Source organism: Chrysoperla carnea, chromosome 4, assembly GCF_905475395.1.
Source record: "Chrysoperla carnea chromosome 4, inChrCarn1.1, whole genome shotgun sequence".
NCBI classification, from domain to species: domain Eukaryota; kingdom Metazoa; phylum Arthropoda; class Insecta; order Neuroptera; family Chrysopidae; genus Chrysoperla; species Chrysoperla carnea.
This window is the reverse complement of record NC_058340.1, coordinates 71,400,105-71,426,736: the sequence shown is the minus strand read 5'-3', so window position 1 is coordinate 71,426,736 and position 26,632 is coordinate 71,400,105. Positions and strand designations below refer to the sequence as shown.

The 26,632-nt window shown below is 30.5% G+C and overlaps 2 protein-coding genes across 2 annotated transcripts; one reads left to right on the top strand and one right to left on the bottom strand.

The window, feature by feature from the left end:
- The first annotated feature begins 355 nt into the window (after nt 1–355).
- On the top strand, nt 356–26,632 carry LOC123299290 (double-stranded RNA-specific editase Adar). The gene is made up of 11 exons (XM_044881645.1): nt 356–525; nt 584–645; nt 726–771; nt 1,622–3,268; nt 4,098–4,634; nt 5,505–5,670; nt 6,156–6,418; nt 10,722–10,993; nt 11,930–12,081; nt 23,719–24,058; nt 25,121–26,632. The coding sequence occupies exons 1-11, from the start codon at nt 489–491 to the stop codon at nt 25,211–25,213; spliced, it is 3,615 nt and encodes a 1,204-aa protein (XP_044737580.1). The 5' UTR covers nt 356–488; the 3' UTR covers nt 25,214–26,632.
- Nucleotides 12,314–23,005, bottom strand: LOC123299327 (lipase member H-like). The gene is made up of 7 exons (XM_044881690.1): nt 22,884–23,005; nt 18,755–18,869; nt 16,414–16,565; nt 13,276–13,524; nt 12,959–13,183; nt 12,659–12,815; nt 12,314–12,534 (listed from the first exon to the last, which is right to left on the bottom strand). Exons 1-7 carry the CDS (start codon nt 22,933–22,935, stop codon nt 12,477–12,479), a joined length of 1,008 nt encoding a protein of 335 aa, XP_044737625.1. The 5' UTR covers nt 22,936–23,005; the 3' UTR covers nt 12,314–12,476.

Sequence of the window (26,632 nt, the reverse complement as noted above, 5' to 3'; positions counted from 1 at the left end):
CTTCGTGTCTCAAGAACATAATATGTGCAATTTTTTATATATTTTTATATGATCTCACGATTAACTTATTTTTAAAATTATATGGAAAAATATATTTTTCATTTGAAAAAGTGAACATTGGGCGGTTTTTTTGTTAGTGTTCGCATTTTCTGTGAGATTGTGCTACTTTCTGTTGAATGCTTCTGGCTTCTGGCAACCCTGACATAATCTATAATCTTGTTTATCTATGTTATTCACTTTTTGACTTCGTATATTAATCATAATCGTGGAATTGTGTTATTTCAAAAAGTGTTTTGTCAATCGAAAAATTCAATTTTAATATCGATTTAAATAATTTCATACGTTAAATTTAATATCATGGACATTCAACATATCTAGAGTGTGATTTTATCGTATTTCGTATAAAAATCAATGTACTGGAATTAAAATATTCGTGTAAGTTATACCGCTAATAAATAAATCAATTTTCCTCTGTTCAACGAAAAATAATGGAGACTAAAATAGCTTTTAAAATTCCCAAAATAGGTATGTAAAATGTATATTATTTTCCAATTATAAATTTAATAATTAAACTTTGTTTAAGATAAAACTGATAATGCGTCAATTACGAACAGTCCTAACGATAATACAAATAAAAATATGCCGGTAAGTTTAACCAAATTCGATATCGTAAACTATTAAAATATAATATTGTATTAATGTTTTTTTTTTAAATATATTTTTAGAGCATTACCACGAAAAAACAATTAAAAAGGGTAATGGAAGATGCAGGTAAGATAAAATTTTGAAAATATTTGAGGGTGTGACTAAGAGGTCTATTGAAAAATTTGCTTTTTTTAGCTTTCTAGTTTTAGTATTTACTAATTTGCTTACTTATTTTCACTATTATTTTCATTAGTTTTTTGTTTTACTAATTTGCAGTCACCATGTATATATGTTTAGATAGCAAACGAGTCTGTCAGAGTTGTTTCCTTGGCTGACACTGACTCCAAAAATAACAATAACTTAAACTACATTATATTATAAATTATTTTTTTACTTTTTAGTGCATATTAATTCTGTTTTGGAAAAGTTTTCTTTTTGAAGTCGGTTTTCTTTTTGTTAAAAGTTTTTTTATTTAGTGATTTTTAGTGAATCTGAAGTACACTAACTAATTTGTCACTTAAAAAGAATCAGCCAAGTCGGTTGGCGTGATATTGAGCTATTCGTCCTCTTGTCTTGCAAACTTAATGCAAATTTAAGACTTTTATGGTTTTCTCCCGGATACCATTGTCAGAACTGGGCCTAAATGAAATGGGACCACACGGGAAGCACCAGCTTTCAAATAGATAAAGAATCATCAAAATCGGTTCACCCAGTCAAAAGTTCTGAGGTAACAAACATTAAAAAAAAAATACAATCGAATTGATAACCTCCTCCTTTTTTGTTTGAAGTCGGTTAAAAAAGATTTTATAAAAGTTTAAATCAGGCGATTCAAATTAGTTAATTAGTTCTTAGATAGTACTTAGTTTTCAAATTTTAGCAGTTTCGATATTGACATATTTCTACAAAAAATCAAGACCGGAAAATATATGTTTTGTTCGAATTAACCTTTAAAACTGTTTTCTTTCGGTTTTTTTAGTTCGGAAAAATCAGATTTATCCTCGATTTCTGGTACAAAAGTTAAAATATAAAAATATGATGAGTGTTTCCAATAAAAATCCTGTAGTCGCATTAAATGAAATCAGAAAAAATTTACAATACAGACAAGTGAATTGTCAGGGCCCGCCACATTCACCTATACATACAATATCGGTTAAAGTAGACGGTATAAAATATATTGGACGTGGTGCGAGTAAAAAATTAGCAAAATATTCAGTAGCTTCCAAAGCTTTGGCATTTTTGAGTAAATCTTCGCATTATAGTACATCAAATTTGAATCCAGGACAGAAGGAAAATTGTTATTGTGCTGCTAATAGAATTTCAAAAACGGCTACAAGAAAAAATGCTTCGGAAACGGAAACTACGCCCGATGAAACTTCTTTAAAGGATGGTTCGTCATCAAGTATATCATCCATGTCACATTCAATTTGTAAAACACAAATTATAGATGAAAATTCAAACAGTATTCAATCAACAGCTTTGACTCCAACTCAAGGGGCTCGTTTGGTGTATAATAAAACGCAAGACGAAACTTCTGCAGCTTTTTCAACGGATTCGGATACTTCGCCAACATTACATTCGACTACTGAAATTTCACCAAAAATGTTATATCCATGGGAAATAGCCCGTTTGTATGATCCTGCGGGTAATACTACTGCAAAAATGGTTGATTTGACCTCATCAACAAATGATTTGTCACAATTAGAACGGGAATTCCAAGCTAATGACAATATACCATTAAAGATTTTAACTCCAGCGGAAAGATTACATTTTTCAAAAACAAATGATGTAACCTCGTCAACGATTTCCAAGATGCCAATCTCGTTAGAGCCAGAACGAGAATTCGAAGCTAATGATAAAATTGCAAGCAATATACCAACAAAAACTGTGACCATATCGACAAGTGTTTCACCGCAGGTTTCTAACATTCCGATGTCATTTCATCCAGAATGTAAATTTAAGGATGTAATTCCAAACAATAATGAAAAAATTTTAACACCAATGGAGTTAAAAGCACGATTGCATCGTAAAACCATTAGTATCTCCTCAAAACAAGCAGTTTCAGCGAACAATGCCCCGTTATCAAATCACTCCGAAAACAGTATTGCTAATAACATTCCTGCAAAAACTGCAAATGAAACAAATGCATCGTCTTTACCAAATTGTTTAAAAGTCCCTGCTTCTACATTTCAAACGAATGATGAAATTCCAAAAAGTACTTCATCAAAACCTTTGACACCAATGGAGAAGGTACGTTTATTTCGTAAAATCATAAGTAGAAAAACGGGAGATAAAAAAAATGTAACTAGTTCATCAAAGATTCAAAAAGCACTTGATACAGTTAGGAATGATGAAGCTCTTATTTCATCAGAAACTTCAAAGAAGAATTTATACTGCGCTGCCAATAATTATATTGATGAATCGCCAACTAAATCGGATGAAACTTCGTGGAAGAATATGCAAGATACATCGATACCATTTTTCCCAGTATATCCAACAAGTGACGAAGAACTTTCAACAACTACGTTAGATCCATTACAATTTGCAAAATTATGCTCGTTAAAAAACGATTCACCAAGAGATACATCGCCTATATTAGATCCAAATAAATTTCAAATGAAAAGCGGTAAGTTTAAATAAATTTGAGTTATGGTTCAAGAGACTTGAAAAGAATATTGACATTGTTCTTCCAACCGTCTGGCAGTTTGTTTTATCGTACTTGGAGCGGGTTATCCTTGACACAAATGAATGCAAGGATCGGATCATACGGTATTTGAAAGTTATTAGAATAATTACTTCGGAAAGTATAGGGTTTGTAAAATTTTCAGGAATTAACGGAGCAAAACAAAAGGTTTTTAATTTTTCCTCATTAATTTCTTTTTATTTTTTATAATTTTATGTAGTTTCTTACTCTTCCACCTTAATTTCACTTTAAATAGCTTTATTAATCGAATAACCTTAAGTTATTAACATTTTCTTAAATCGCTTTATTTATCAAATAATTTTAGTTAGTATTATCACCTTAAACCGCTTTAGTAATCGCATAACCTTAAGTTACACCCCATATATTACATATGGATCATAATTTACAATAGCCAAAGATACTCAAATTTTGTTCGAATAAAGAATTTCTTGCATTAATGTCAATCGATAAGGCAAGTGAAATCGACGAGCTAGCTATAAATGGCCCCAGGTTGCCGTAGATGCAGGGACAAACGCACTTGTGGTACTACATGACAAATATGATCTGGGTTAGAATTGTCGACTGCTTAAAAAATTTCTACAAAACTTATTCTGCAAGTTATTCACTTGTGATGAACCTAACAGATCATTTTATACATTCTTTATCTTATCGATCTACATTAATCCGAGAATTTTTTCATTAAATCAAAATTTAACACAACGAATCATGAATATAACATTAAATTATTTCAGTTCTTATCGATTTTTTTTAGTTCGTGTGACAAAAAAACAAAAAACGTCAGCAGCAGTAAATGTATCGAATAAAAATCCAGTAGCTGTACTAAACGAAATCAAACAAGGATTAGAATATAAACTTGTAAAACAAGATGGACCAATTCACGCACCCACATTCACTTATTCGGTAACACTTGACGGTGAAACGTATATTGGTCGTGGTCGTAATAAAAAATTGGCAAAAGCATCGGCAGCATCGAAAGCTTTAGCATCTTTTATACAATTTCCAACAAGTAATCCATCAACAACACTAGCTCCAAGACAGTCAGACCATATGGACTTTACTGATGATAGTATAATCGTAAAAACACCAGCTAAATCGAATTCAGCTTCTGCGACAAATGGTTCGACAACGGTTACGAATACACCAGCCGCATTTAATGTGGGCAAAGGACCGGTGATGATTTTAAATGAGCTACATCCAAACTTAAAATATAAATTTGATGCAATGGATGATGGTATTTATAAGTTTCAAGTTAGTGTTGAAGTTCAAGGGGAAACGTTTACTGGAAAAGGTGAGCTTAATTAATTACAATTTTGAATACTACGCTATTTGCTATTGTCGGAAAAGTTTGTAATGTAGGAAATAAAATATCGCCTATAAACAATTTTTTTAAATGTCTTTCAATTAGCAAAGCCTCGGCGATCAGCACTGTAAACATCATTTCCCTTCCAATAATTACGGAATTGAAACTTTTAGTCCCTTGTCATACAAATGATTTACAATTTTGTGTCAGTCTATGCAGGGCTGGATTAACCATATCGGGGCCCCTAGGCAATGCAATTCTTGTGGACTCTTTTCATCCATTCGAAGATTACCAACTCTTTTCAAGTTGATGTAAGTATAACTCGGGCTCATTGTCCGCGAAATAATGTTTAACTAAATTTTATACAAGCCTCTTGAATTTCTTGATCAGTCTTTTGTATAAATTCTGTTAGAAATCCACACAGAGAAGTAATTTTTCGATAAGCTTTTAGTCGCTGCGACACTTCTGCATGCAGGATGTCTAGTACAGGCAGATAAGTTCCAATCTTTAACTTATCTTTTCCTCTGATCACAAATTTTTTTATTAACGTAACGCATCTATTTTATTAGTTGTACTACTCGATACTAGATGGTTCTGTTTTGTAAGTATGAAGCATACGTCGAAAAAAAAAAAACAGTAATACCATATACCAATTATTGAGGAACCAAATTTTCCAATTAAATTTTCTCTACGAAATATTTTCAATTTCTTAGTACAAATAGCTAAACCTGCCCTGTGTCTATGAATCAAAATAGACTAGATTGCAAATTTCCAAAATTTTGCGATTTTTTTTAAAGCTTTTTCGAATTTGAAAAACAATGTATACGCTTTTTATTAATGAACTTTTTATGCTTTCAGGAGAAAATAAAAAGAATGCAAAAGCAGCTGCTGCTCGATCTGCTTTAAGTAAATTATATAACATATCTGCCACATCATTTTTATCACCTTCAATGAATTCATATACAGTAAATTCTTCATGTGCTACATCGGCTATTCCACAATTTTTAGCCGATTTTATTGGAAAGTAAGTAATAACAATTCAAGAGAGAGAGAGATAAAGGAAGACGCATTAGATTTTATAGAATATTTATTTTCATTTTAGTTGATAATTGATTAAATGTATGGCTAATAAATAGTAATTGGCAAAACATTTTTATTCAATTGTTTTCTTTTAAGAGGGATGTTATAAGTTTAAGGTGCCTGTTTGTATGTCTGTTTATCATAGCTCCTAAACAGATGAACCAATTTTGTTTTTGTTTGAAAGAGAATTTGATCGAGAGTGTTTTTGGCTATGTTTCAAGTGCGAGCTTAGGGTTCCATACCCGATAACAACTAAGAACAATCTCGATCAAATTACCTCTCAAACAAAACAAAAAACTTAAAATCGGTTCATCGGTTTTGGAGTTACGATGCCACGGAGGTTTCTTTAAATTTTTAATTTATGTGTTATTTATTTCACCGAGTAGTTTCGGTCCAATAAAAATGATGATTTTTTTCTTGCTTTTGCAGTTTAGTTTTATCAAAATTTAACGAATTAGTTGGACAAGATTCAATGCATTCGAAGCGTAAAGTGATAGCTGGTATCGTACAAACACAAGGTTACGCAATTGATAAAGCAAAATTAATATCAGTAGCAACAGGCACAAAATGTATCTCAGGTGAATATATGAGTGTGCATGGGTCTGTTGTTAATGATACACATGCGGAAATTGTTGCAAGGCGATGTCTCTTAGATTACCTGTACACTCAATTAGAAAATTTATGTGAACTAGGTGAGTACACTTTGGACAAATTTTTTACCATTTCTGTTGCGTGTTTTCAAAAATAAAAAGAATGTGCTCTTTTAAGAAAAAAAAAAAAAAAAACAGCATACAAATTATATAATCAGGAAAATTAAATTGTTTGATATAATTCCAACAAATATTCTTATTTTTATTACCTCATTTTGTTTTAACCTTTTATGGAAGTAAGAATGTAAGAGGAAAAATCTGAACTGTCAACTTTGTCCTACAAATTAAACAAAAATTACATCAATCTGTCAAAAAAGATTATCAAATTAATCTCAATTTTCGTTCACAAAGTTATGAAGATATTTTTTATAGCTCTTAAGTTTCAAGTTTTTTATTTCTTAGAACCTGTAAGATCGCAATGGTTGTTTATGGCAGTTTTCTGGCTCGGGCTATCATTGTTAAATTTATTAATATTATTGATATAAATCGTTCCGCTTGTGTTTTTACTTCTATCCGGTAGAGTGTGTTTAAAACTGGAATTAAAACAATCTTATTTTCCTTTAAAAAAAAAATTACCTCCTTTACTTTTTTTGACAACATTTTTAGGGAAATGAAAATGACCTTTGACCATTTATGTTAGCTTTTTTCTTTGTTTTTTATGCTACAGTGTGTAATGTCCTTAGATTTTTTTAAATGAGATTTATTAATATTTTTCACAACATTAGTCTGGGTAATTTTAGAGAGGTATTTTATATTTTTAGTCCACAAAAGCATGTTCAATTTTTTTAAACATTTTCGGAATATCAGTGATTAGAATTTTGGGTGCAAAAAAAACAACAAAATATTTACTAAAATTACTGTATATACTGAGTTTTATCAAATATCAAACAAAGAGTTGTTTGTAATGTTTCAAAATTAGGGGTGGCGTCTGTTACAAAATACATGTAGTCATGCTGTCCATCACGGTTTTGTCTTTCTCATTCTTATGTTATCTTTTAGAACGCTTGAGAGCTTTTTACCCGATTAATTTACGGTTAAATAGCAGCTTATTATGAGCCTATTTCAAAATTTGATTGGGAAAAGTTGCTTTGATAAGTTGACTATCAAGTTAGCAAAGCATCACTTTTCTCCGTTATGGAAAGAGCGGAAATTTTTTTTCCCCACGGTTAAATATCGGCAAATTATGAGCCTATCAAAAATTGTTTTGGTCTTAAAATAAAAAGTAGTTTTGCTTAGTTGACTGTCAAGTTAGCAAAGCATCAAGTATCTCCGTTATGGAAAGAGCGGAAACATTTTTTTCCTCGGTTAATTTACGGTTAAATAGGGGATAGTTATTGGCTAATTATGTTTTTTCGTTAGTAACATTAAGAATTATCATTCTTTGTTATCAAAAATAAAATTTACTAGAACCATAACCTCACATTACTTTATAAAGTTTGAAATAACGTGAGATTTTCTCTCATCACAAGAGTAATAATTTTAGTACGAAAGATGACCAGTCTGAAAGGTAAAATACACAGGAATGTCAAAGACAAACCGTGATGGACAGCATAACGGCATGTGTTTTGGAGCAGGCCTATGGTATCGATTTAAAAGTTTCCCTTCTCTGTCTTAGGGAGCATCCATAAATCTCGTGACCCGATTAAGATTGTAAAGGGATTAGTTCAAAAGCTAAGCTACGCCAAGAGAGGGTAACTTTTCATATTTCTTAAGATATTTTTATATTTTATGAACGCCATATTCGAATAATGATGTAATGTCAGTGTTTCAGAAATTACAAAATGTATTCTTGACATGATTATAAAAAAACTACTCTCCATTCTTAGGAGGGGGGGGGGTCATTGTAAAGGCTACATTAAGGTGGGATGGATTCCAATGAACCTGAAATTGAACCACATAATTTATGGACGCTCCCTTACTTAACCAGTGACCTTTATCTACATTATTGGCGTATTAAATAACAGAACAGTCCGGAGTAAAAACCATAGAAGATAATTTTACTCGATTTTAAACTAAACCACGGTAATTGGTTCACCAAATGAAAAAAATTTGAGCGTAAATTTTACTCTGGTCTTTTCAAATGTTTTAAATTGTTAACCCATATTGTCCCGAACTCCCGAACATACATTGGCATAAGAAATAAAGTTAAAATTATTTTTTTTTTTCGTTTTATAATATCCAAATCAAAAAAAACCCAAACATCTGTAACCAAACTTTTAAAATTATTTGATTGTGTTTGGTTTACAAGCATCAAACACCAAAAAAAAAAAAAAAACAACAACAACAATCAGAGATAATTATAATAAACACAATTAAATTTTTTTAAAGTCTGATCATTGATATTTGGTTTCATTAAAAATAAATTATTTATTTTTATAAAAATGAAAAAAAAATTGTAGAGGTTTAAAAAAAAATTTATTATCAATGGTGAGTAATTTTTATTGTTTTAAATAAGTCTTTGGGTGAATGTTTTTCTTTTTTATTTATTTTCAAAATGCTTTGGATATATCTCTTGTTGCTTACTTCATTCTTGTAAAATTATGTATATGAATTTTTATAATGGCCAAAATTTTTGCTACAAGATATTCACGATTTCAAGCTAATTTATCAACTCTTCACTTGGACCACTAAATCCTTAGGTTTCAATTAAGTTAAATTTTGGTTCCACTAAATCGTACCAAAAATTGACCGATTTGTTATTTTTGTTTACGAAGAGATTTTTTTTTGAAATAGGGAATATTCATGAAATTTAAATTTGGTTCAAATATTTTTCTTCCGTAACTTAAATGACTGGACATTTCAACTAAACCATTATTTTAATAATTAATATCTTTTTAATTACTTAAAATTAATTAATAAAAGTAGAAATTCAGTGAGGGCATTTAAAAATTTCTAAAACGGAAATTCAAATTTTTATACGGACGTGACATCATAGTACGGGCTTGTCAAATTTGTTGACATACTGTATGATATTAATTACTTACATTTTATATGGTATTTCATTAAATTATACTATTCTACGGCTTATTATTAGAAAACTTAATAATAACGAGTGTAAATTCATTTTTTTAAAGTGTAAATTATACATTGAACCATGAAGGTTATAAAGAAGGAGAAAGATCGCTATGTACTAAAGCATTAGCGCACCTGTCCCTGAAAATTTGTAGAATTTATAGTTCATTTTTAAGCCACCAGCCGCGCTGTCATCAAGAAGTAGTATCTGTGAAGTTAGCTGTTGTTGTTAGCATAATGTACAAATTGATATATCATTTCAAATTAGCGCTTTTATTGATACTACTTAGCGGTCGCAGCGCCTCACTTATTTTATCCATATTTCGGGGACAATATTTTCTATAGCGATCGTTCTCCTTCTTATAAGCTTCATGCATTGAACTGTCAAAAATTGACAGATCACGTACTTATATGCCATCAACAGAGAGCGCCAAAAAACTGCGTTTAAATATCTCAAAATTAGAATGTATTTTAAATATTTTTTTACACTTAAATACAGCATTTTTAAGCAGTATTTATATTTTTTACTTTGTTATAACGGTGTAAACAATGAATTAAAAATATAAAAAAAATACATGAATATTCCCTATTGTTGAAATCCAAAATTGTTTGTTTTTGAAAAAGGACCATTTGTTAGGCTTAAAATTTTGATCTATCTTGTACGCTTCAAAAAGTAGGTAATCTTTAACAGCCGAAAATGTACCTTTTTCAAAAACCAACAACTTTCTTTAAAAATAATTTGCATGATTTGGGAGAACTCAGTTTAAAGTCAGTAAAAATTCAGGAAGATAACAATATTTCTTTGAAATTGTGAATATTTTTCAAATTGATTGAACTAATATTTGAGGACGGCTTTTCTTTTCAAACCAGGGATAAGGAATTCAAAAATACAAAATAATTTAACAATTTTCTCTGAATCTATCATTTATTTGAAATATTTTCGCCATATTGCTAAGATTACCAAGCTTACGTCACAAAATTGCTAGCTTCTTCATTAGTATATTCATTTGGCTGAAAAATGAGCGTCTTTATCTCTGGTTTCCAAAATTGTAATCCATGTGTGAAATTCCTTCAAATCAATCCAAAAAAAAAAAAAAAAAACAGTGCTGATTGCTATAGCCAATTATTTTTGCCTTGTATTTTAATCGTGAAAAGCTTTTGTGTTTTTCGTATTCCCAAAATAAAAACAAAGTGGTTTTCGTATTTCCTATTTTTTTCGTGAATATATGTTTGTTCATATTATCCTTGTTCTCTTATAGGATAACATAATCCTTATAAATATTTTACGATTTACTTTAAATTAATATTTCATGAAAGTCTGTTTACTAATTAGGGGGTAAAAAACCATCATCGATATTTGAGCCACGTGCGTCTGGAGGCGGTTATGTATTAAAAAATGATATCAAATTTCATTTGTACATAAATACCGCACCGTGTGGTGATGCCAGAATATTTAGCCCACATGAACTAACATCGTCAGAATGTGTCGATAAACATCCAAATCGTAAAGCAAGAGGTTTATTACGTACAAAAATTGAATCTGGCGAAGGCACAATACCTGTTACAAATTGTTATGGCATTCAAACGTGGGATGGTGTTTTACAGGTAATTTTCCCAGCATTTGAAAAGTAATAGGTCTAGAGCTAGGTGTAGTATTTGATAACCATTTTACAAAGATTTAAAATTTGATAGGCGATTGTTAAATTCGTGCCTAACAACTTTTTCTCCTACGAAAATTTTCTTAGCCGGGGAATTCTCTTTTAGGGGGCTTAGGAAAAGTTTTAGTTGAACGAGCAAGCTTAAAATTGATGAATTTTGTAGGCTCTTTGAAATGATATTTTCGGGAAGTTTCGAGAAACTGAATCGCCTGACACTGAAAAACACAGTCAGGCTGATCTGACACGAGAGGGATCGTCTAAAGTGCCTCTTTCACCTGAACCTTTCATTTTAATAGCAAGATGCTCTGTAAGTTACCGAATCAAAGAATGGCTACGGCAAGACTATCTTGACTACTGGGCCTTTGCGGAGGGTATCTGGTAGGGAAAACTGGATATAACCACAGCTAAGCCAATCAACTGTGCTCGCCTGAAATTCACTAGAGCGTAATTGAAAAGGGTGGTGAGACTATTGACAGGACAGTGTCGATTGAACTACCATCTTCATAACATAGGGATCTCTGATGAGCATATTTGTAGAGCTTGTATTGAGGACGATGAAACCACCATACATGCTATTTGGACCTGCAGAAACGAGTGTCAGGTTTAGAATGTTTGGATCTATCAATTTTGATAGAAGTCCCGGCTGAGAAGCTGTGAGCAGGTTGTTCTCAAGGAGGGCACAGAGGACCCCTTGGTCTAGGTGCTGGGGATCCATTTGCAGTACCTCTCTTATGTATTATTATTGTTACTGGACATGATCCTGACAACAGCTTGTTAAAATTTCAGTCATTCTGAAATAACTATCAAATATTACGTCTGGCTAGACCTAAAATATTACCATAAGTACTTACCATTATTAAACTTCTTGGTTTCTATTTTCTAGGGTGAACGATTGTTGACGATGTCTTGTTCAGATAAAATTTGCCGATGGAATGTACTTGGAGTTCAAGGGGCGTTACTTTCGAATTTTATTGAACCGATTTATTTAGACAGCATTATTTTAGGCAGTTTAATGCATCCATTACATATGGGCAGGTTAGTGAATTTATTTTTATAGATTTTTTACGATTATAGTTTAATCCAACAAGAGATTATTTCTAAGATAGAATTCTGAAAAGGAAACTGGGTGAGGAATCTGGTAAATTTTATAAAATAACTACAAGGTTTCAATATATTAAATTTTTATGTGTAAAAAATTGCTTAATTAATAAACTTCAACTTAATACTGAAGTGACAAAGTCATGTAGGAGTTTGAAGGGTAATTCGCTAATAGTTCGATAATTGAATAACTTAGCTAATAATTTGATAAGAAAGTCTTTGGTCAATTTAAATAAAAATTAAGATAAAAACAAGAATAACAAACTTTTAACGTTGGTTCAAGTAGTGACTATTTTAAATAATGGCGCTTCAAGAAATTTTCCTATTTTGAATTAATGTTGAGAAAATGGTGGATCAGGATTTGTTGTTAAAAAGTAATTTCCTCTCGTCCTAAAAAAATTTTTTCGATTAACACAAATCATAAAATAAAACCATGGACTTTGTAAATAACAACTGGACTGTAAATAAAACATTCTAGTTTCAATTTATAAAGTCCATGGTTTGTTGTAATTACCAAGGTGGCGTTCCTAGACCCATATTAACAATGTTACTCTCGTTACAATGACGGTTTTCATAATGTGCCCATGATTTACATTGTATGGCTGGAAAAGCGTAAGGTTTTGTTATGGATTCCGCAAAAAATTGTAAAGATCTCCAGTGACTACAGAAAACTGAAACATAAAAATATTTACTAGGCAAAATTAGGTCTAAGGTTAGGTTAGGGTGACTGTCCTGGGGTAAGACACACTTAGACTAAAGGGTTGGATGTGACATCGCAAAATTTTTATTGGTTAGTTAAGTTTAGAGAAAAAACCTTTTTCGAAAATCATTCCTGGATTTCGTTCAGCAACATCACGATATGTACAGCCTGGTTGTGGATTTACTCCACCATTTGGCCAAAAATCAACATGACCTTGTGGTGCTGGATATCCAAATGTACCCGCATCCGAATGTATTACATCCACAAAATCTGCATCTGTTTCATCTAAACGTAAATTCGCTGGCAATTTACCAAAAAATGGACCTGCTGGATCTAACCCTATAAATATTCAATTTTAGAATGCTTTTCAAAATGATACGCTAAATTAGGGATGACGAACCAACATTTCTTTAGAATTTCTAAATCGTTACCTGTTATCCGAGCTGGTCGACCTGCTTTTATATAATGTCCACAAACTCCAGCTGTCTGTGCGCCCAAACTTAATCCAATTAAATGTAATCGTTTTAATTTTAAACCTCGGGATACTAAATAGTCAATAAATCCGGCTGCATATTGTCCCAAAACGCGTGTATTTTTCACTGCTGTTAAATACCATGGTCCAGCTAATAATCTTGGTGCATGGACAAATATTAAATTATATCCGCCTAATTGAAGAAATCCTGAAAAAAACATTTATTATTTGTTTCGTTGCTACTGACACATCGAATATTTTTGTTTATTTGAAAACAAAAGAAACATTAAAATCTGGTTTACTTTGCTACTAAACGATAAATTAATGAGTTATCGATTGGAATTGCTTCGGGATACCTGGCGACTGAAAATGCTTGCCCAATCGTCAAAAAGATCCGTTTTTACATTTTTCTCTAGAAAGTTATTTTTATCCCAAATTAAGGGTAATATTGACCCAAAAATATAAAAATCGTATACGAAAAGCTTTTATTTCGGAGAAATTATAGATATATTATTTAATTATTATATTTTCGGGAGTTCTATTGCTTTAAATCGGCTATTTCCAAAAGGGTCTATATAGACCCCTTGGCATACCAAGGCGAACGGAGTCTACGAGACTGAAAATAAGAATAGGGGATCCATGTGAATAAATCTACAAGCATTAGCGAATAATCCTGGCAGGGAGTAAGAATTAAAGTAAGAATAAAACGAATCTAACGTAATTTTCAAATAATCGATTTGAAATTTTTGTTTAATAAATATTCTTTCCATATTTCGAAAACCAAAGCAGATATCCAAAGATTGTATTCTTAATTTTCATCTAAATTCATGAAGTTAAAATAAAATTCATCATCAAAGTTGAAAATAAGATAAAAATAATTTCAACCCTAAATCTACTCTGCTCGTACATCCCTTATATGAATGGAGACCCTTGGGTTTTTTCTTTCCTATGTCATTGCTAATATGTTTACTTTCTGTTGTCCACCCTGCTCCAACATCCATAAAATAATTGTAAAATCATTGGCACGGGTTTTACAAAACTTTTAACTTCCGATACCATTTTTGACAGAAAGTATAAAAGGAAATGTAGAAGGTCCATCTTTTGTGGAATTTACCCTGAATTAAATAAATTTGTAAGATTTCATAACTTTTATGAATGACGGATGGACAAACAGTCAAAAATTTTTAACTTCCGATACTTTTTTTGACCGAAAGTATAAAAGGAAACGTAGAAGGTCCATCTTTTGTGGAATTTACCCTAAATTAAATAAATTTGTACATGTTATTTTAATTTTATTATTAACATCTACATTCAAAATTTCATAACTGTTATGAGGTTATGACTATTATGACGGATGGACAAACATCCAATATTAATGAAATTTTTTAATAAATAATGCACATAAATTTTACGACTGTGTAACTTATTTTAAAGGATATCATTAGTTTAATTTTAAAGATTACCACAATGACTCCCAAAAAACTATAAAAAACAAATAACCGTGTTATTATTTATAATAATTATGAATAATTACATGTGTACCTAATTATTTATTGTTGAGTAATAGTATCAAAAAAATACTATTTGTATTTTTATTTAAATGTTATGTAAACACCCTGTAGTAACATATGGATTTACATAAATATTGTAAACAATCTCTTGGTATATCATACATTTGACTTAAATACAGTGCGACCTAAAAGTCACGTTACCATTTTGAGTAACTTAAGGCATAACGTCCGTTTTAGTCAATTTCCTAAAAACATACTCATGTATACGTACTAAGTACTTAACCACTCGGCCACAGAGGCTAGTTTAGCGGTTTAAAGCGCTAGTTTTAGAACGTAGGATTATTTAGACTTAGGTTGCGGGTTCGAAACCAGGCAGCGGCAGTGTGAACAATTTATAATTAATGGGAGTGCAGATTTGATCACATTGTCGTCGCTTGGATAAGAACGAAGTAACCGACTCCACCCACATCAAAAATGTAATTGTATATGTTTGTAATTGATTAAATAAAGATTAACAAATAATGATGTGGGTGGCCTCTGTGATTAGGCATGCGTCACAAAAACGGAGGTTAAACCCCATTATTATTATTATAGTATACGTACACTATTTGTGACAACAGACGTTTTATTTTACACAATACTTATAAATCGTATGTATACATATACAATTATACATACACAGCTGCACATTTATAATTTTTTTTGTGTGTGTGTTTATGTTTTTAACTAGAAAGACAAGAATCGTTTTCTTGGCACCAAAAATTCTTCATAAAAAGAATTTTTTTAATGCGTCTGTACCTAAACACATACTATACCACACATATGTAGGAAACGAAGCATCTGACTCAAGAAAAACTCCGGGCTAGCTGATTTTTATGGGAGCCGGTGGAAAATGATTGTCTAAGTGTTCTCAACAAAATCATATTCATGAGAACTTATGCATTTTCGATTTACGCTCATGGGGTGGGGCAGAAGTTCCCTAATCCCGGACACCCTATTCTCTTTATTTAACATTTAAAAAACTATTGGATTTTATAGTCGCCAAAATTGACTAACAAAAATTCTTAATCAAAATTTCGTTCAACTTCAAATAATAGTAAATTCGACAAAAACTTATCGTATTTCTAATTAAAAAAAAAAAAAAAAAAAAAAAAAAAGGTATTAAATGGTAAAATAACTTTTGGAACACTTTGTAATTATACAAACTACTTTAACCAACGCACTCTAATTCACAACGATTTTGTTTTTTTACATTTGTAATTAACGTAACAGCTAATTAATCTCTATGATAAAAATGTAACAAACTGCGGTTTTAAATTTGACAATGATACACAATTTCCGACTTATTCTCTATCAAAATAGCTTGATATCAACATTCAGTCCCTTCATCCTAATTCTGAAAATTTTTAGTCAAAATAAAATACAGTAGGGTACATGAAGTCTAGAAAAATTACTTAGAGATTGTCTCAAAATTTGGTGCTATTTCGTGCTATTTTCAACGAGTTTTCAATTTTTCTACGTGTTTCAAAAGCTATAAAAATTATAGCCAGCTCTTGACTGTTGGAAAAATAAATTTGATTTCAAACCTTGTCGAACGGAAACTACATTTGGCACAGAAGTAGCATCTTCAAAGAACGCATGAAACATCATAATCGTTGGTAATTTAAAATTCATGCGTGACTTTAACAGTGACTCATCATCTCCAATTCGTACACGAAATCCCACTGTTGGATTCTCACTGTAAATAGATAAACAAAAATTAGTATGTTATTAGTTCAAGGTCGTTGAATTTTGTTTCCTGTTTTTTAATGAGTCAATTTATCTAGATATTTAGAGAAAGGTGTAGAGACCTGTAGACTCTCTCATGTGATCTGTAATCATTGGTATTTAGTGGTATTTCAATAAATCATTAAAAGAACGTGATATAAACAACGCACCGGGTCAATAATTTATACAGAAAGAAGTATTGCTCAAATCTTAGGGCAATTATTGTAACGTATATTCAATGTAAAGGTATGTTCACACTTCAACAAACACTTGATGCCAGCTTCGCATTAAAGACTACCGGGTTATAGTCTTCACCTTTCTTGCTCTCACTTACCCCTCTTCCATAACACACGAAATATTGATCGGGATTGTTTTACACAGTTAAAAGTATACAGTTTCAATTACTTTTAATTGTAAAATAGACATAATATATTGAGTATATCAGAAAGCCCTGGTTGGACGGATGGCCACAAATTGTACATATATCGTTCACTCTTTTTATAAATCTTTAATTTATGCTTTACAATGACATACATAGATGGCGCGCAGACAATGACAAGATAACAGCTTTAAGTACAATGATTTTGATAATAGTGGTTGTATAACCTTAATTTGTATAAATTATTAAATAACTTTGAATTTTTATTTACATTCTTACAATAATTTATAAATGTCATAAATTCATCTGATAATAAGGTAACGCTAAACTTAATACTCATTAAGATGCAAATTAAATGGTGTGAACATAGCGTTACATTTTTAAAAACATCAGTTAAGTAAAATATAATTAAATTATTTACAATTTTTTTTTTAAATTTATTTCAACATTATAAAATCAATTACATAAAAAAAAACTTACATTTTTTTGACCAACTATATATTTATTTATATATAAATCAATAAATTATAACGAAAAATTATAAAATTTATATGTTTTATTACTTAAAAATACATTTCTTAATAATTTTTAATAAATACTTCGTAAATGGTTCGATATTTATATTGCTGCTGTAACCTGTGCATTTACTAGAGCATAGCTGAGAAGGGACTCTTGATATCTCTCTTTTTTGGCATCTTCACAACATTGGGATCTCAAATGATCCCACTTGGAGGATGACGAAACCTCCATGCATGTAATTTGCACCTACAGAAATCTGCAGGGCGTTAGATTCAGAATGTTCGGGTCCAAAACCTTAGATCCATCTATCCTGGGATAGATCCTCCGGAGAAGCTGTAGGCTTTCTGTGTGGCGTCTGGCCTCCACAGAATCCTTTAGCTTCATCCGATATTTTAATAGCGCTTCCTACCCGAAGACGTCTCGTCTTCGGGTGACAGGTCGTTCTCAAGAAGGACACAGAGGATTCTTGGTTTAGGTGCTAGGGACCCACTTGTGGAACCCCTCTTTTCTATCTTTTAGAAAGGTTTACTTATTCGAATTTGGGCAGCATTTGCCGTGCAGTTGTGAAAAGCTACACAAGCTTAATTAGGGAAATAAATGGGATCTCAATATCGAATATAAATTTCGAAACTGAACCCTTAATTTGGTTACTAGGTAAACTAGAACAGGTTTTACTTTCAAAAATGTTTAAAATATTATCCATACTACAGTGTATAACTTTAAAACTCGTTTGAATATTTTTTATATTAGAAAAAACTGCTTATTGTAGATTGTAAACAAAGTGGCGTTTCTGGAATTACGTAAACCTGTTTGCAAATTATTTGAAATCAAATTTTCCATTTGTTTTGAAAATTTCATTAATCTTAACGTAAATGGGATAGTATTTTCTTCCCCAAAGAGAAAAATTAAATCACGAAATTTTAACAAGAAACAATTTGAGAATTCCCTAAATAAATCCCCTAAAAATAACACCACTAAACCGATAATTAGCGTGACATTCGCGTCAAAAGTGCATCAACAGGTGTTTAAAGAACCATAAAAATTAAATGTTGCATGCAATTAACAATAGTTAATATTTGTTTAAAACATTTTAAACATGTTAATTATTTTATATAATTTATTTTAAAAGAAATTTTCACTCGTTTTACCTTATTTTTTGTTCACTTCATACAATATGTATTACATGAATGCTATAAATTTTGTATAGTCGAATAAATCAATCAAATGCTTTCTTCAATATAATAAGTAAATGTAAAACTTACCTCGTATAAACATCAAAACGAATATCTACTCGATTATCAATTCGAGGACATTTTGTTTTATCAATTGGTAATAGACTTATATAAGCGTCTTCAAATTTTATTCCCGGTGGAAGTCCTGGAACACAAAACATTTATTTGAAAAGTAAAACTTTCTTTGTAATCAAACTAAATAAAATCTTAAGGTTGATCGGATAACACAGGTAAGATCCGATTTTATTGGAATTATTTTGAAACCCACTAATTTTGGGTCATTCTTTTCAGCTGTAATGTCAATTTTTCGCTAGGTAGCACTTATGCGCTTAATTCCGGGACCACGACTACACATTCTTGAAACCCATTAAAGCTTGGTTATTTTTTATCACAAATTTGAAAAGTATGACCCAAATTTAGTGGGATTACATACTTGGTTTATCAAAATTGGATAAAATTTGGATGTGATAGAGCAAAATTAAATTTTTTGGATTCTGATGACGTCATACAGTTCATTAATTCGATTTTTTTGATAATACAGGCAAATTTGATCCAATCTAATTGGATTTTCTTTTTGAAACCCACAAATTTTGGGTCATTCTTTTCAGCTGCAATGCTAGTTTTTCGCTAGTTATCACTGATGTGCTGAATTCCGAAACCAGGATTCCACATTCTAGAAACCTATAAGCGCTAGGTAAATTTTGATTACAAATTTGAAAAGTATGAATGAATTTAGTAGGATTACATACTTGGTTTATCAAAATTAATTAATTTACAGTAATAAAAGCAGTAGACTTAATCGGGATTTGAATCCAAGACCTTTGCCACCCGAGATACATGAGGTATCTTATGTTTCTCAAACGACATTCGCATGCTTGAATTTTAGTTATAAAAATCTTGCAATAAATTATTGTCTTCCAATTAAAAATGAAACAATAAAAATTTTTAATTAATAAAATTAAATAATTGAAGTGGAATTATCACATATATTATAATTTATCAATAATTCTTGTGATTTTCTTATGAATTTGAATAAAATTATTAATTATGAAACGCATTTCAGATTTCAATAAAATTTTGTAAAAATAAGTAAACTAATAAAACACTATATTCTCATATCTATATTCATGAGAAAAAGTAACAATATTATACATAATAATTACTTTTTTTTTATAATTATTGTATAATAAATTAAAAACACTAGTCAATAATGTTTTTGTTCATGATTATTTCTTTTCAATTTAAATAATCTTTATCCTGATTCACTGTCATAGATATTTATATCATACTCTTAAATATCTAACACGTCCATTTTCTTCACATATTGAAGAAAAGATTCAGATTAACAAGTGAAAATAAACAATTGACTGAGTTAATTGTTGAAATACCATGTATAGACTATGTTGATGACTCTTATCACATTACATATACATTCATGTCACACATACATAATTGATATTCCCATATAATACATACTATACAATTTGCGCCTAACAGTGATGTTTACAAACAAAAGTTGTTTAGTTTTTTATAAGGAAAATTTTTACATTTAAATTTTTATACTATCTCCAACGGTTTACAAAATGGGTCCCAACGACTTATGTTTGCTCATTTACGAACTCGACATCACTTTTAACGTCCTGAGTACGATGTAAAAATCTCAGCTTGATATCTTTTTTCCTGTTTGAGTTATCGTATTGACAGACGGACGGACGAACAACCGAAAATGAACTTATTAGGTGATTTTAAGAACACCTATACCAAAATTTTGTTGGTAACATCAATATTTTTAAGCGTTACAAACTTGGGACTAAACTTAGTATACCTTATTAAATATTACATATATACATGGTATAAAAATTCCTAAAATCATTAGGCAAATTCCAAAACTTTGCTGTTTCTGTCTCATTAAACGTAACACCTGTGAAGGGATGATTTTTAATTTTAGATGAAGTTGGACTATAAATAGCTAAGAATTTCTGGCCGAGATAGACATTAAAATTTCCATGAGCTCATAGTTCGACACAATCTGTATATATGTACATGATTTTAATCTCCGCCGACTGAATAATTCAGCTAGACTTATCTTCCACGTTCAATTTACTCGACCATGACTTATTATCGTCTTGTGCACGAGGGCTTTTAACAATCTGCCTCAAAACCACTAGATTATGGACACAAGCTTTTGTACTAATCTCTAAAGCCTGAAAGCCTCTAATCAAACAATTGAAAATCTTTCTTATTTTACTAACGAGTGTGTCTGTGAAAATATCCCTACGCCAGACAGTAATAAATATGAAATTCGAAGATTTCGAGATGCCATTTTTAAGCCAAAAATAATAAGGCAGAATTCACAATAATAATTCTCAATTTAAATACCGGTATAACAGTAAGCGATCTAGTTTTAGTATAAACATCTACCTTTATTTTCGTATAAACATGTGTCTGCAATATATTTCCGTGCTTTGAAGATACACTTGTTTATTCATCTAAAACAGTTTATTGCTTTTATAAAAAGGGAAATTGCGTTCTTAATTTTGTAACAGGTTAGTTTTCTTGCTAATAACTAAATTGAAAACATCACGTTTTTGTTTTACAATTTATTACGAAAATGTTCATCTGGAAACATTTTTCGTTAAAAAACTTTATTTTTTGAGATCCGAAGTCAATATTTATAAGTTAGCGTAAGTCGTAAACGTACCAATACGTTTAGGTGTCCTTTCTTTTGTTTTATATTAGGCTTGGTATGTCCTCAAAATTTTTTGAATAAATTAGAGGTAATTTGGTAATTTTGTCAAGTGAATATTTATTAATTTCATGGCCAATTCTATTCAATGTCCAATTTTTATTTAATTTACGTCATTAATAACTTTTTCAAAACTAACTATTGCAGTATTTTTATTTAAGTTTTTGTAATAATTGTTTTATTACAATCAATATTACAGCTGGGCAAAATTATTTTAAAAACAAAATATTCATATTAAATACCTTACTTTTTTCAACGTGACGTGACCTTTATTAAAGAAACAATGTAGAATTTCATAAAAATCGTTTTTTTAGAAATTAAACAAATGTCAGCTCCTCTAAATTAAAATTGTGAATTAAATTAGTGTCAAAGAACTGTATTTTGAAGGTGTTAACTTTCTAGAACTCCTTCACCTTTTTCTACGTGGAAATATCTTCTTTTTTTGCTATTTTTAAGGTCTTGCACACACCTAGAATCCTGGCTTCTATTAAATAATCAAATTGTCTCCATTTTCTATCAAAGCGGGAAAAGTACTCTCTTTCCGCACTTTTTCCCATACGAAAAATAGTTAACTATCCAGGTTTGCGATGCTTAAAAATATTGATGTTAATTCGAACAAAATTTTGATATAGGTGTTCTTAAAATCACCTAATTAGCCCATTTCCGGTTGTCTGTCTGTCCGCCTGTCGTGCTCAGGACTTAAAAAAAGATATTGAGTTCGTAAATGAGCAACATAGATTAAATTCTTGGATCCGTGGAACCCATCTTGTAACAAATCATTAGAAATATAATAAAAGTTTAAATGTAAAAAATGTTCCTTATAAAAAAATAAGCAACTTTTGTTTGAAACATTTTTTCGTAAACATCACTGTTTACCCAGGAAGACACAAATTAAAACAAAACTGGTGTCCAATTTCTCCAAAACTATAAAAGATAGGGAGTTTAAATTTGCAGGTAGCTTCAATTAGTGGTCTTGTGAAACATTATCGAAATTCCCCGCCATAATTTTGTTGTTTTTTTAAACTCTTCTAATTTATAAAAAAATAATACAAGCACTGACATTCAATACTTTCTATACAGGGTATTTCAACAATTAACTAAGTCAAAATTTAATTTATCAAAGTAGAAGTTTTTTATTTTTTAATTTCTAGAAGTTGGATTATTTTCACAAAAACCGCTTGTCTAATTTTTTCCAAGAAAACTATTTTTTGCATATCAGTCACCAATTATTAACATATCAAAAATCCGATTTTTATCTATACATTGCATTAATGTCCGATCAACCTTAAAAACCGGTTAAAATTCCTATAACATCGTTTAAATTTGCCCAGTTTTATTACTTTTATAACATCTCCAAAATGTTTTTAATAAATATTTGCAATACATGTGTGGACAAAAAAAAAGTATGTTTACCTGGTATTGAACTTAAGTAACATATCAACATATATTTAAGGTATGACGACATTTGGACACACTCATAGACACGGGCCACAGTCCAGTCAATACACTTTAACCACTTACGTTCACTTTAGTTTTAAAACCACTGTTCTGTTTATGATTATTAAATAATACCTATGAATATAATTTGATAGTATCTAAGCGCACGCGGTGGCCGCGTCAAGTCACTTATATGTGATATAAATAAAATGAAAAAAATCTACTTTGTGTAGTCATATTAAATAATATTTTATTTCCCTCCATTTAATATTTTGCAAAGTTTTATCGATGTTGCAATTCATTTATAATATGTTAATTAATGAACTTATTTGTTTATTTACTTGCGATGGTTTTTTTTTGGAATATTGTTTATAATTAGAGTTCCCAGGCCTTCGCGAGCGCCGTTCTCACATTCTCTGGGGTGAAATATCTGTATTTCAAAATACCTAATATATTTTATCTGATTAAGATTCCCTTACAAAAAATAGATAATCAGTTAACGACTAATATTGGCAGAAGTCATTGTTTCATCCGGATCAAACAGCCAATTTGATTGCAATTGCCTTTGTTTTAAAGAAGTCAGGGAATCCTAGGGCTTGGCTGCCTAATATGCTGTGTCCTAGAAACTAGATATGTTAGGATGACTGCCAAAATTGGGTAGATGACTAATATCGAATTTGCGACATTACCCATAAAAATGTAAAAGTAGGCTTTCATACCATAACAAAATTCGAACGTTAAGGCTAAGCAACGAAAGAAAATTTATGTAATTAAAATATGGTGTTAATTTGTTTTCTTTAACATTTTTCAGAGCCATTCATGGTCGGATTGAACCAACAATACAAGGATTACCACCACCATTCCGTTTAAATAAACCACACACGAGTTTATTAACATCGTCAGAAGTACGACGTGCTGCCAAAGCACCTAATTTTAGTGTAAATTGGACGGATGGTTTAACAGAAGCTGAAATAATCAATTCAGTTACCGGTAAAACTGAACATGGTGCAATATCACGAGTCTGCAAACAATTGTTATTCAGACGATATTTAGGTTTAATTAAATTCTTAAAACCATTAAATCCAAAAGTAAAACCACCAAATGGACCAACGGTATATGTACAAGCAAAAAGTATAGCACAAGATTATATGGTAAGTACAGATTTTTTCTCACATAAACTCTTAATCCAGTGAATCAAGATTTTTCGATTTCAAGATTCGCGTCTAAATCTTATTTTTGTCACAAAACCTAGTTGAACTTAACCCCGATTCAACTACCACTTGCATAACATGGGGATCTCTGATGGTTCCATTTGTAGAGCCTGCATGCAGGACGATGAAATCTCCAAACATTTTATTTGTACCTGCAGCAATCTATAAGGCGTCAGGTTTAGAATGTTTGGATCCGAAACCTTGGACCCTGGGAGAAATACCGACAGAGAAGCTGTAGGCTTTCTTCGAGGCATCTAGTCTCGACAGAATTCTAGCTTCATCTAATTAAATAACATCTATAGCTTCACCGTAAATTGTTTTTATTTTATTTTGTAGGCGAGATATTCATTTAGGACCGTATCGAATTTGTATAAACAGAAGAACCTTTTTTCTGCTAGTCTCATTTAATTTCGTAGAAGACAAGTTATTCAATTAAGCATAGTAAAATTCATTTTTCCGTAATATTCGAGCGATCTTAACTTGAAAATTGTGCGATTAAAAATTATAATATCAATGATTTAATTAGTTTCGCAAAAATTATACAAAATATTTAAATGACTTTTATAGATCTCTTATTCATTCAAAAAAAAAAGTGTAGAAAGTTAAATTCATAAATTCATTTCACATTAATTCTTTTCCCTTCATAATTTTTCCTATTGTGTAATTTTTTACCATTGTTAGTAAAGTTGTTCAATAGTTCAATTGGTATTGATTAAACTTTTCTCATATTTAATGAAATGTAAAATCGAAGAAAGAAGGACCAAAATCAATTTTTATTTATGCTTATTTTTATGTCTTAGTAATTGTACAAATTAGATATACAAAATTAAAGAAACCTTCGACAAATGTGGTTTTCTCTCCAAGCTGTACCGATTTTCTTGACTCGTAGCTAAGAACTCTCTCGATTAAACTTAACACTCCTCTTTTTGCGCCTTATCAATGGCAAGACAATAGCCTTTAAAAATAACAATTTTATTATAATCTTGTTTTTCTTTTTTACAGACAGCGAAAAATCAATTATATGCAGCATTCGAACGTGCAAACTTGGGAAAATGGTTAAAGAAACCAATCGAACAAGATCTTTTCGAAATATAATTAATATTACGTAGAATTTGGTATTCCTTAAATTATTTATAAGACATTTCTAATTTTTGAAAATATTATTATGCAATTGCACCCTAATTTTTCTTATCCTAGAAAATTTAGTGATGTTATTACTCCACTCAATTTTATCAAGACAAAAATTCCTAACACAACTTTAACAATTTTCTTTGGAGGAAAATATACACAATAGATTTCATTAATTCGCCGATTATTGTATATGCTAGATTTCAGAGCAATATTATATTAATATCATAACAGAGAATCTGATAGCCAGTACTTTGAAAACAAACTACTCTTTTAATTAAATCGTAACGAATAAAGTCGAATAGAATAAGGTTTATTTCGGCCAATTGAAGACGAATAAAATCAAAGATGATAAAATAGCCATGAATTAAGGGTCTTCTTAGAAGAATTAGACTTATTTACGGCAAAATGACATCTATTTTTGGAAAATGGCAATGAAAAAGTTTTCCAGAGAAGCCACCATCGAATAATAGAATTCTTTGCAATAGAATAACACCTCTATTATAGATAGAATAAAGTCTATTCAGCCTTATTCACAGATCGAAAACAGAAATGTTGTATAACAGTCTATTTTCAAATTTAATACTATTATGGTGCCATATCAGTTCACCCACTGAATATCTGAAGGCTGGAAGGATCCAGAGGATCCACTGCAATGTTTAAAACCAAAAAGTTATGACAATAAGAATAAAATGTTTCTAATTTACGACTGCGTTGCATATAAAAGCACATTTAACACGAAAAACTCGTTTTAAAAGTTTAAACGTAGCCCTAGGGTATGAATTTCGTGGTTCAATCGTACTTCCATTTAATTGCTCGTAATTTTAACACCATTAAAACCATACCCTATGGCTTGGACCTTCTTGTTTATTAATGTGAGATCATTCATAAAATATGATAAACCAAGTATTCCCTCCATCTCTGTTACATTCCGTTACACTAAGCAATAAAACTCTTCCCCCTCCTATTTTCATCACATATTTTATGAATTATCTCCGTTTTAGTAATCGTCTCAATAAAATAAAATCGGCAAGAATGCGCTAGATTGTTTTTTCAGTTTGATTTATTGATAAAGCGTTTCATATTTCTAATAGAGAAAAAAAATACCGGGCCGGATCTAGAATTTTTCACGCTTGAGCTAATTAATGTTTAATAAAATACGCATAGTTGTTTATAGCGATTTAATTTTCACCGGGGGTAATTTTAGCCCACAATTTTTATTTATCTTCCAGTTAATATATGCATTAGCCCTGTTTAAATCCGGACCTGAAATAAACAGTTAATTAATAATATTAAAATGAATTAGAATAGTTTTATTAAATCATCGTTCAGATTTAAAAAAATTTATCGATACAAAATGAAAGTATTAATTATAATTCACAAAAG

Coding starts and splice junctions, on each gene's coding strand:
- LOC123299290 (XM_044881645.1), top strand. CDS start 489: ATGGAGACTAAAATAGCTTTTAAAATTCCCAAAATAG. Junction 646..725: donor ATACAAATAAAAATATGCCG/GTAAGTTTAACC, acceptor ATATATTTTTAG/AGCATTACCACGAAAAAACA. Junction 24,059..25,120: donor GTATAGCACAAGATTATATG/GTAAGTACAGAT, acceptor TCTTTTTTACAG/ACAGCGAAAAATCAATTATA.
- LOC123299327 (XM_044881690.1), bottom strand. CDS start 22,935: ATGTCGTCATACCTTAAATATATGTTGATATGTTACTTAAGTTCAATA. Junction 16,566..18,754: donor CGTTTTGATGTTTATACGAG/GTAAGTTTTACA, acceptor ATCTATTTACAG/TGAGAATCCAACAGTGGGAT. Junction 12,816..12,958: donor AGGAATGATTTTCGAAAAAG/GTTTTTTCTCTA, acceptor TTTATGTTTCAG/TTTTCTGTAGTCACTGGAGA.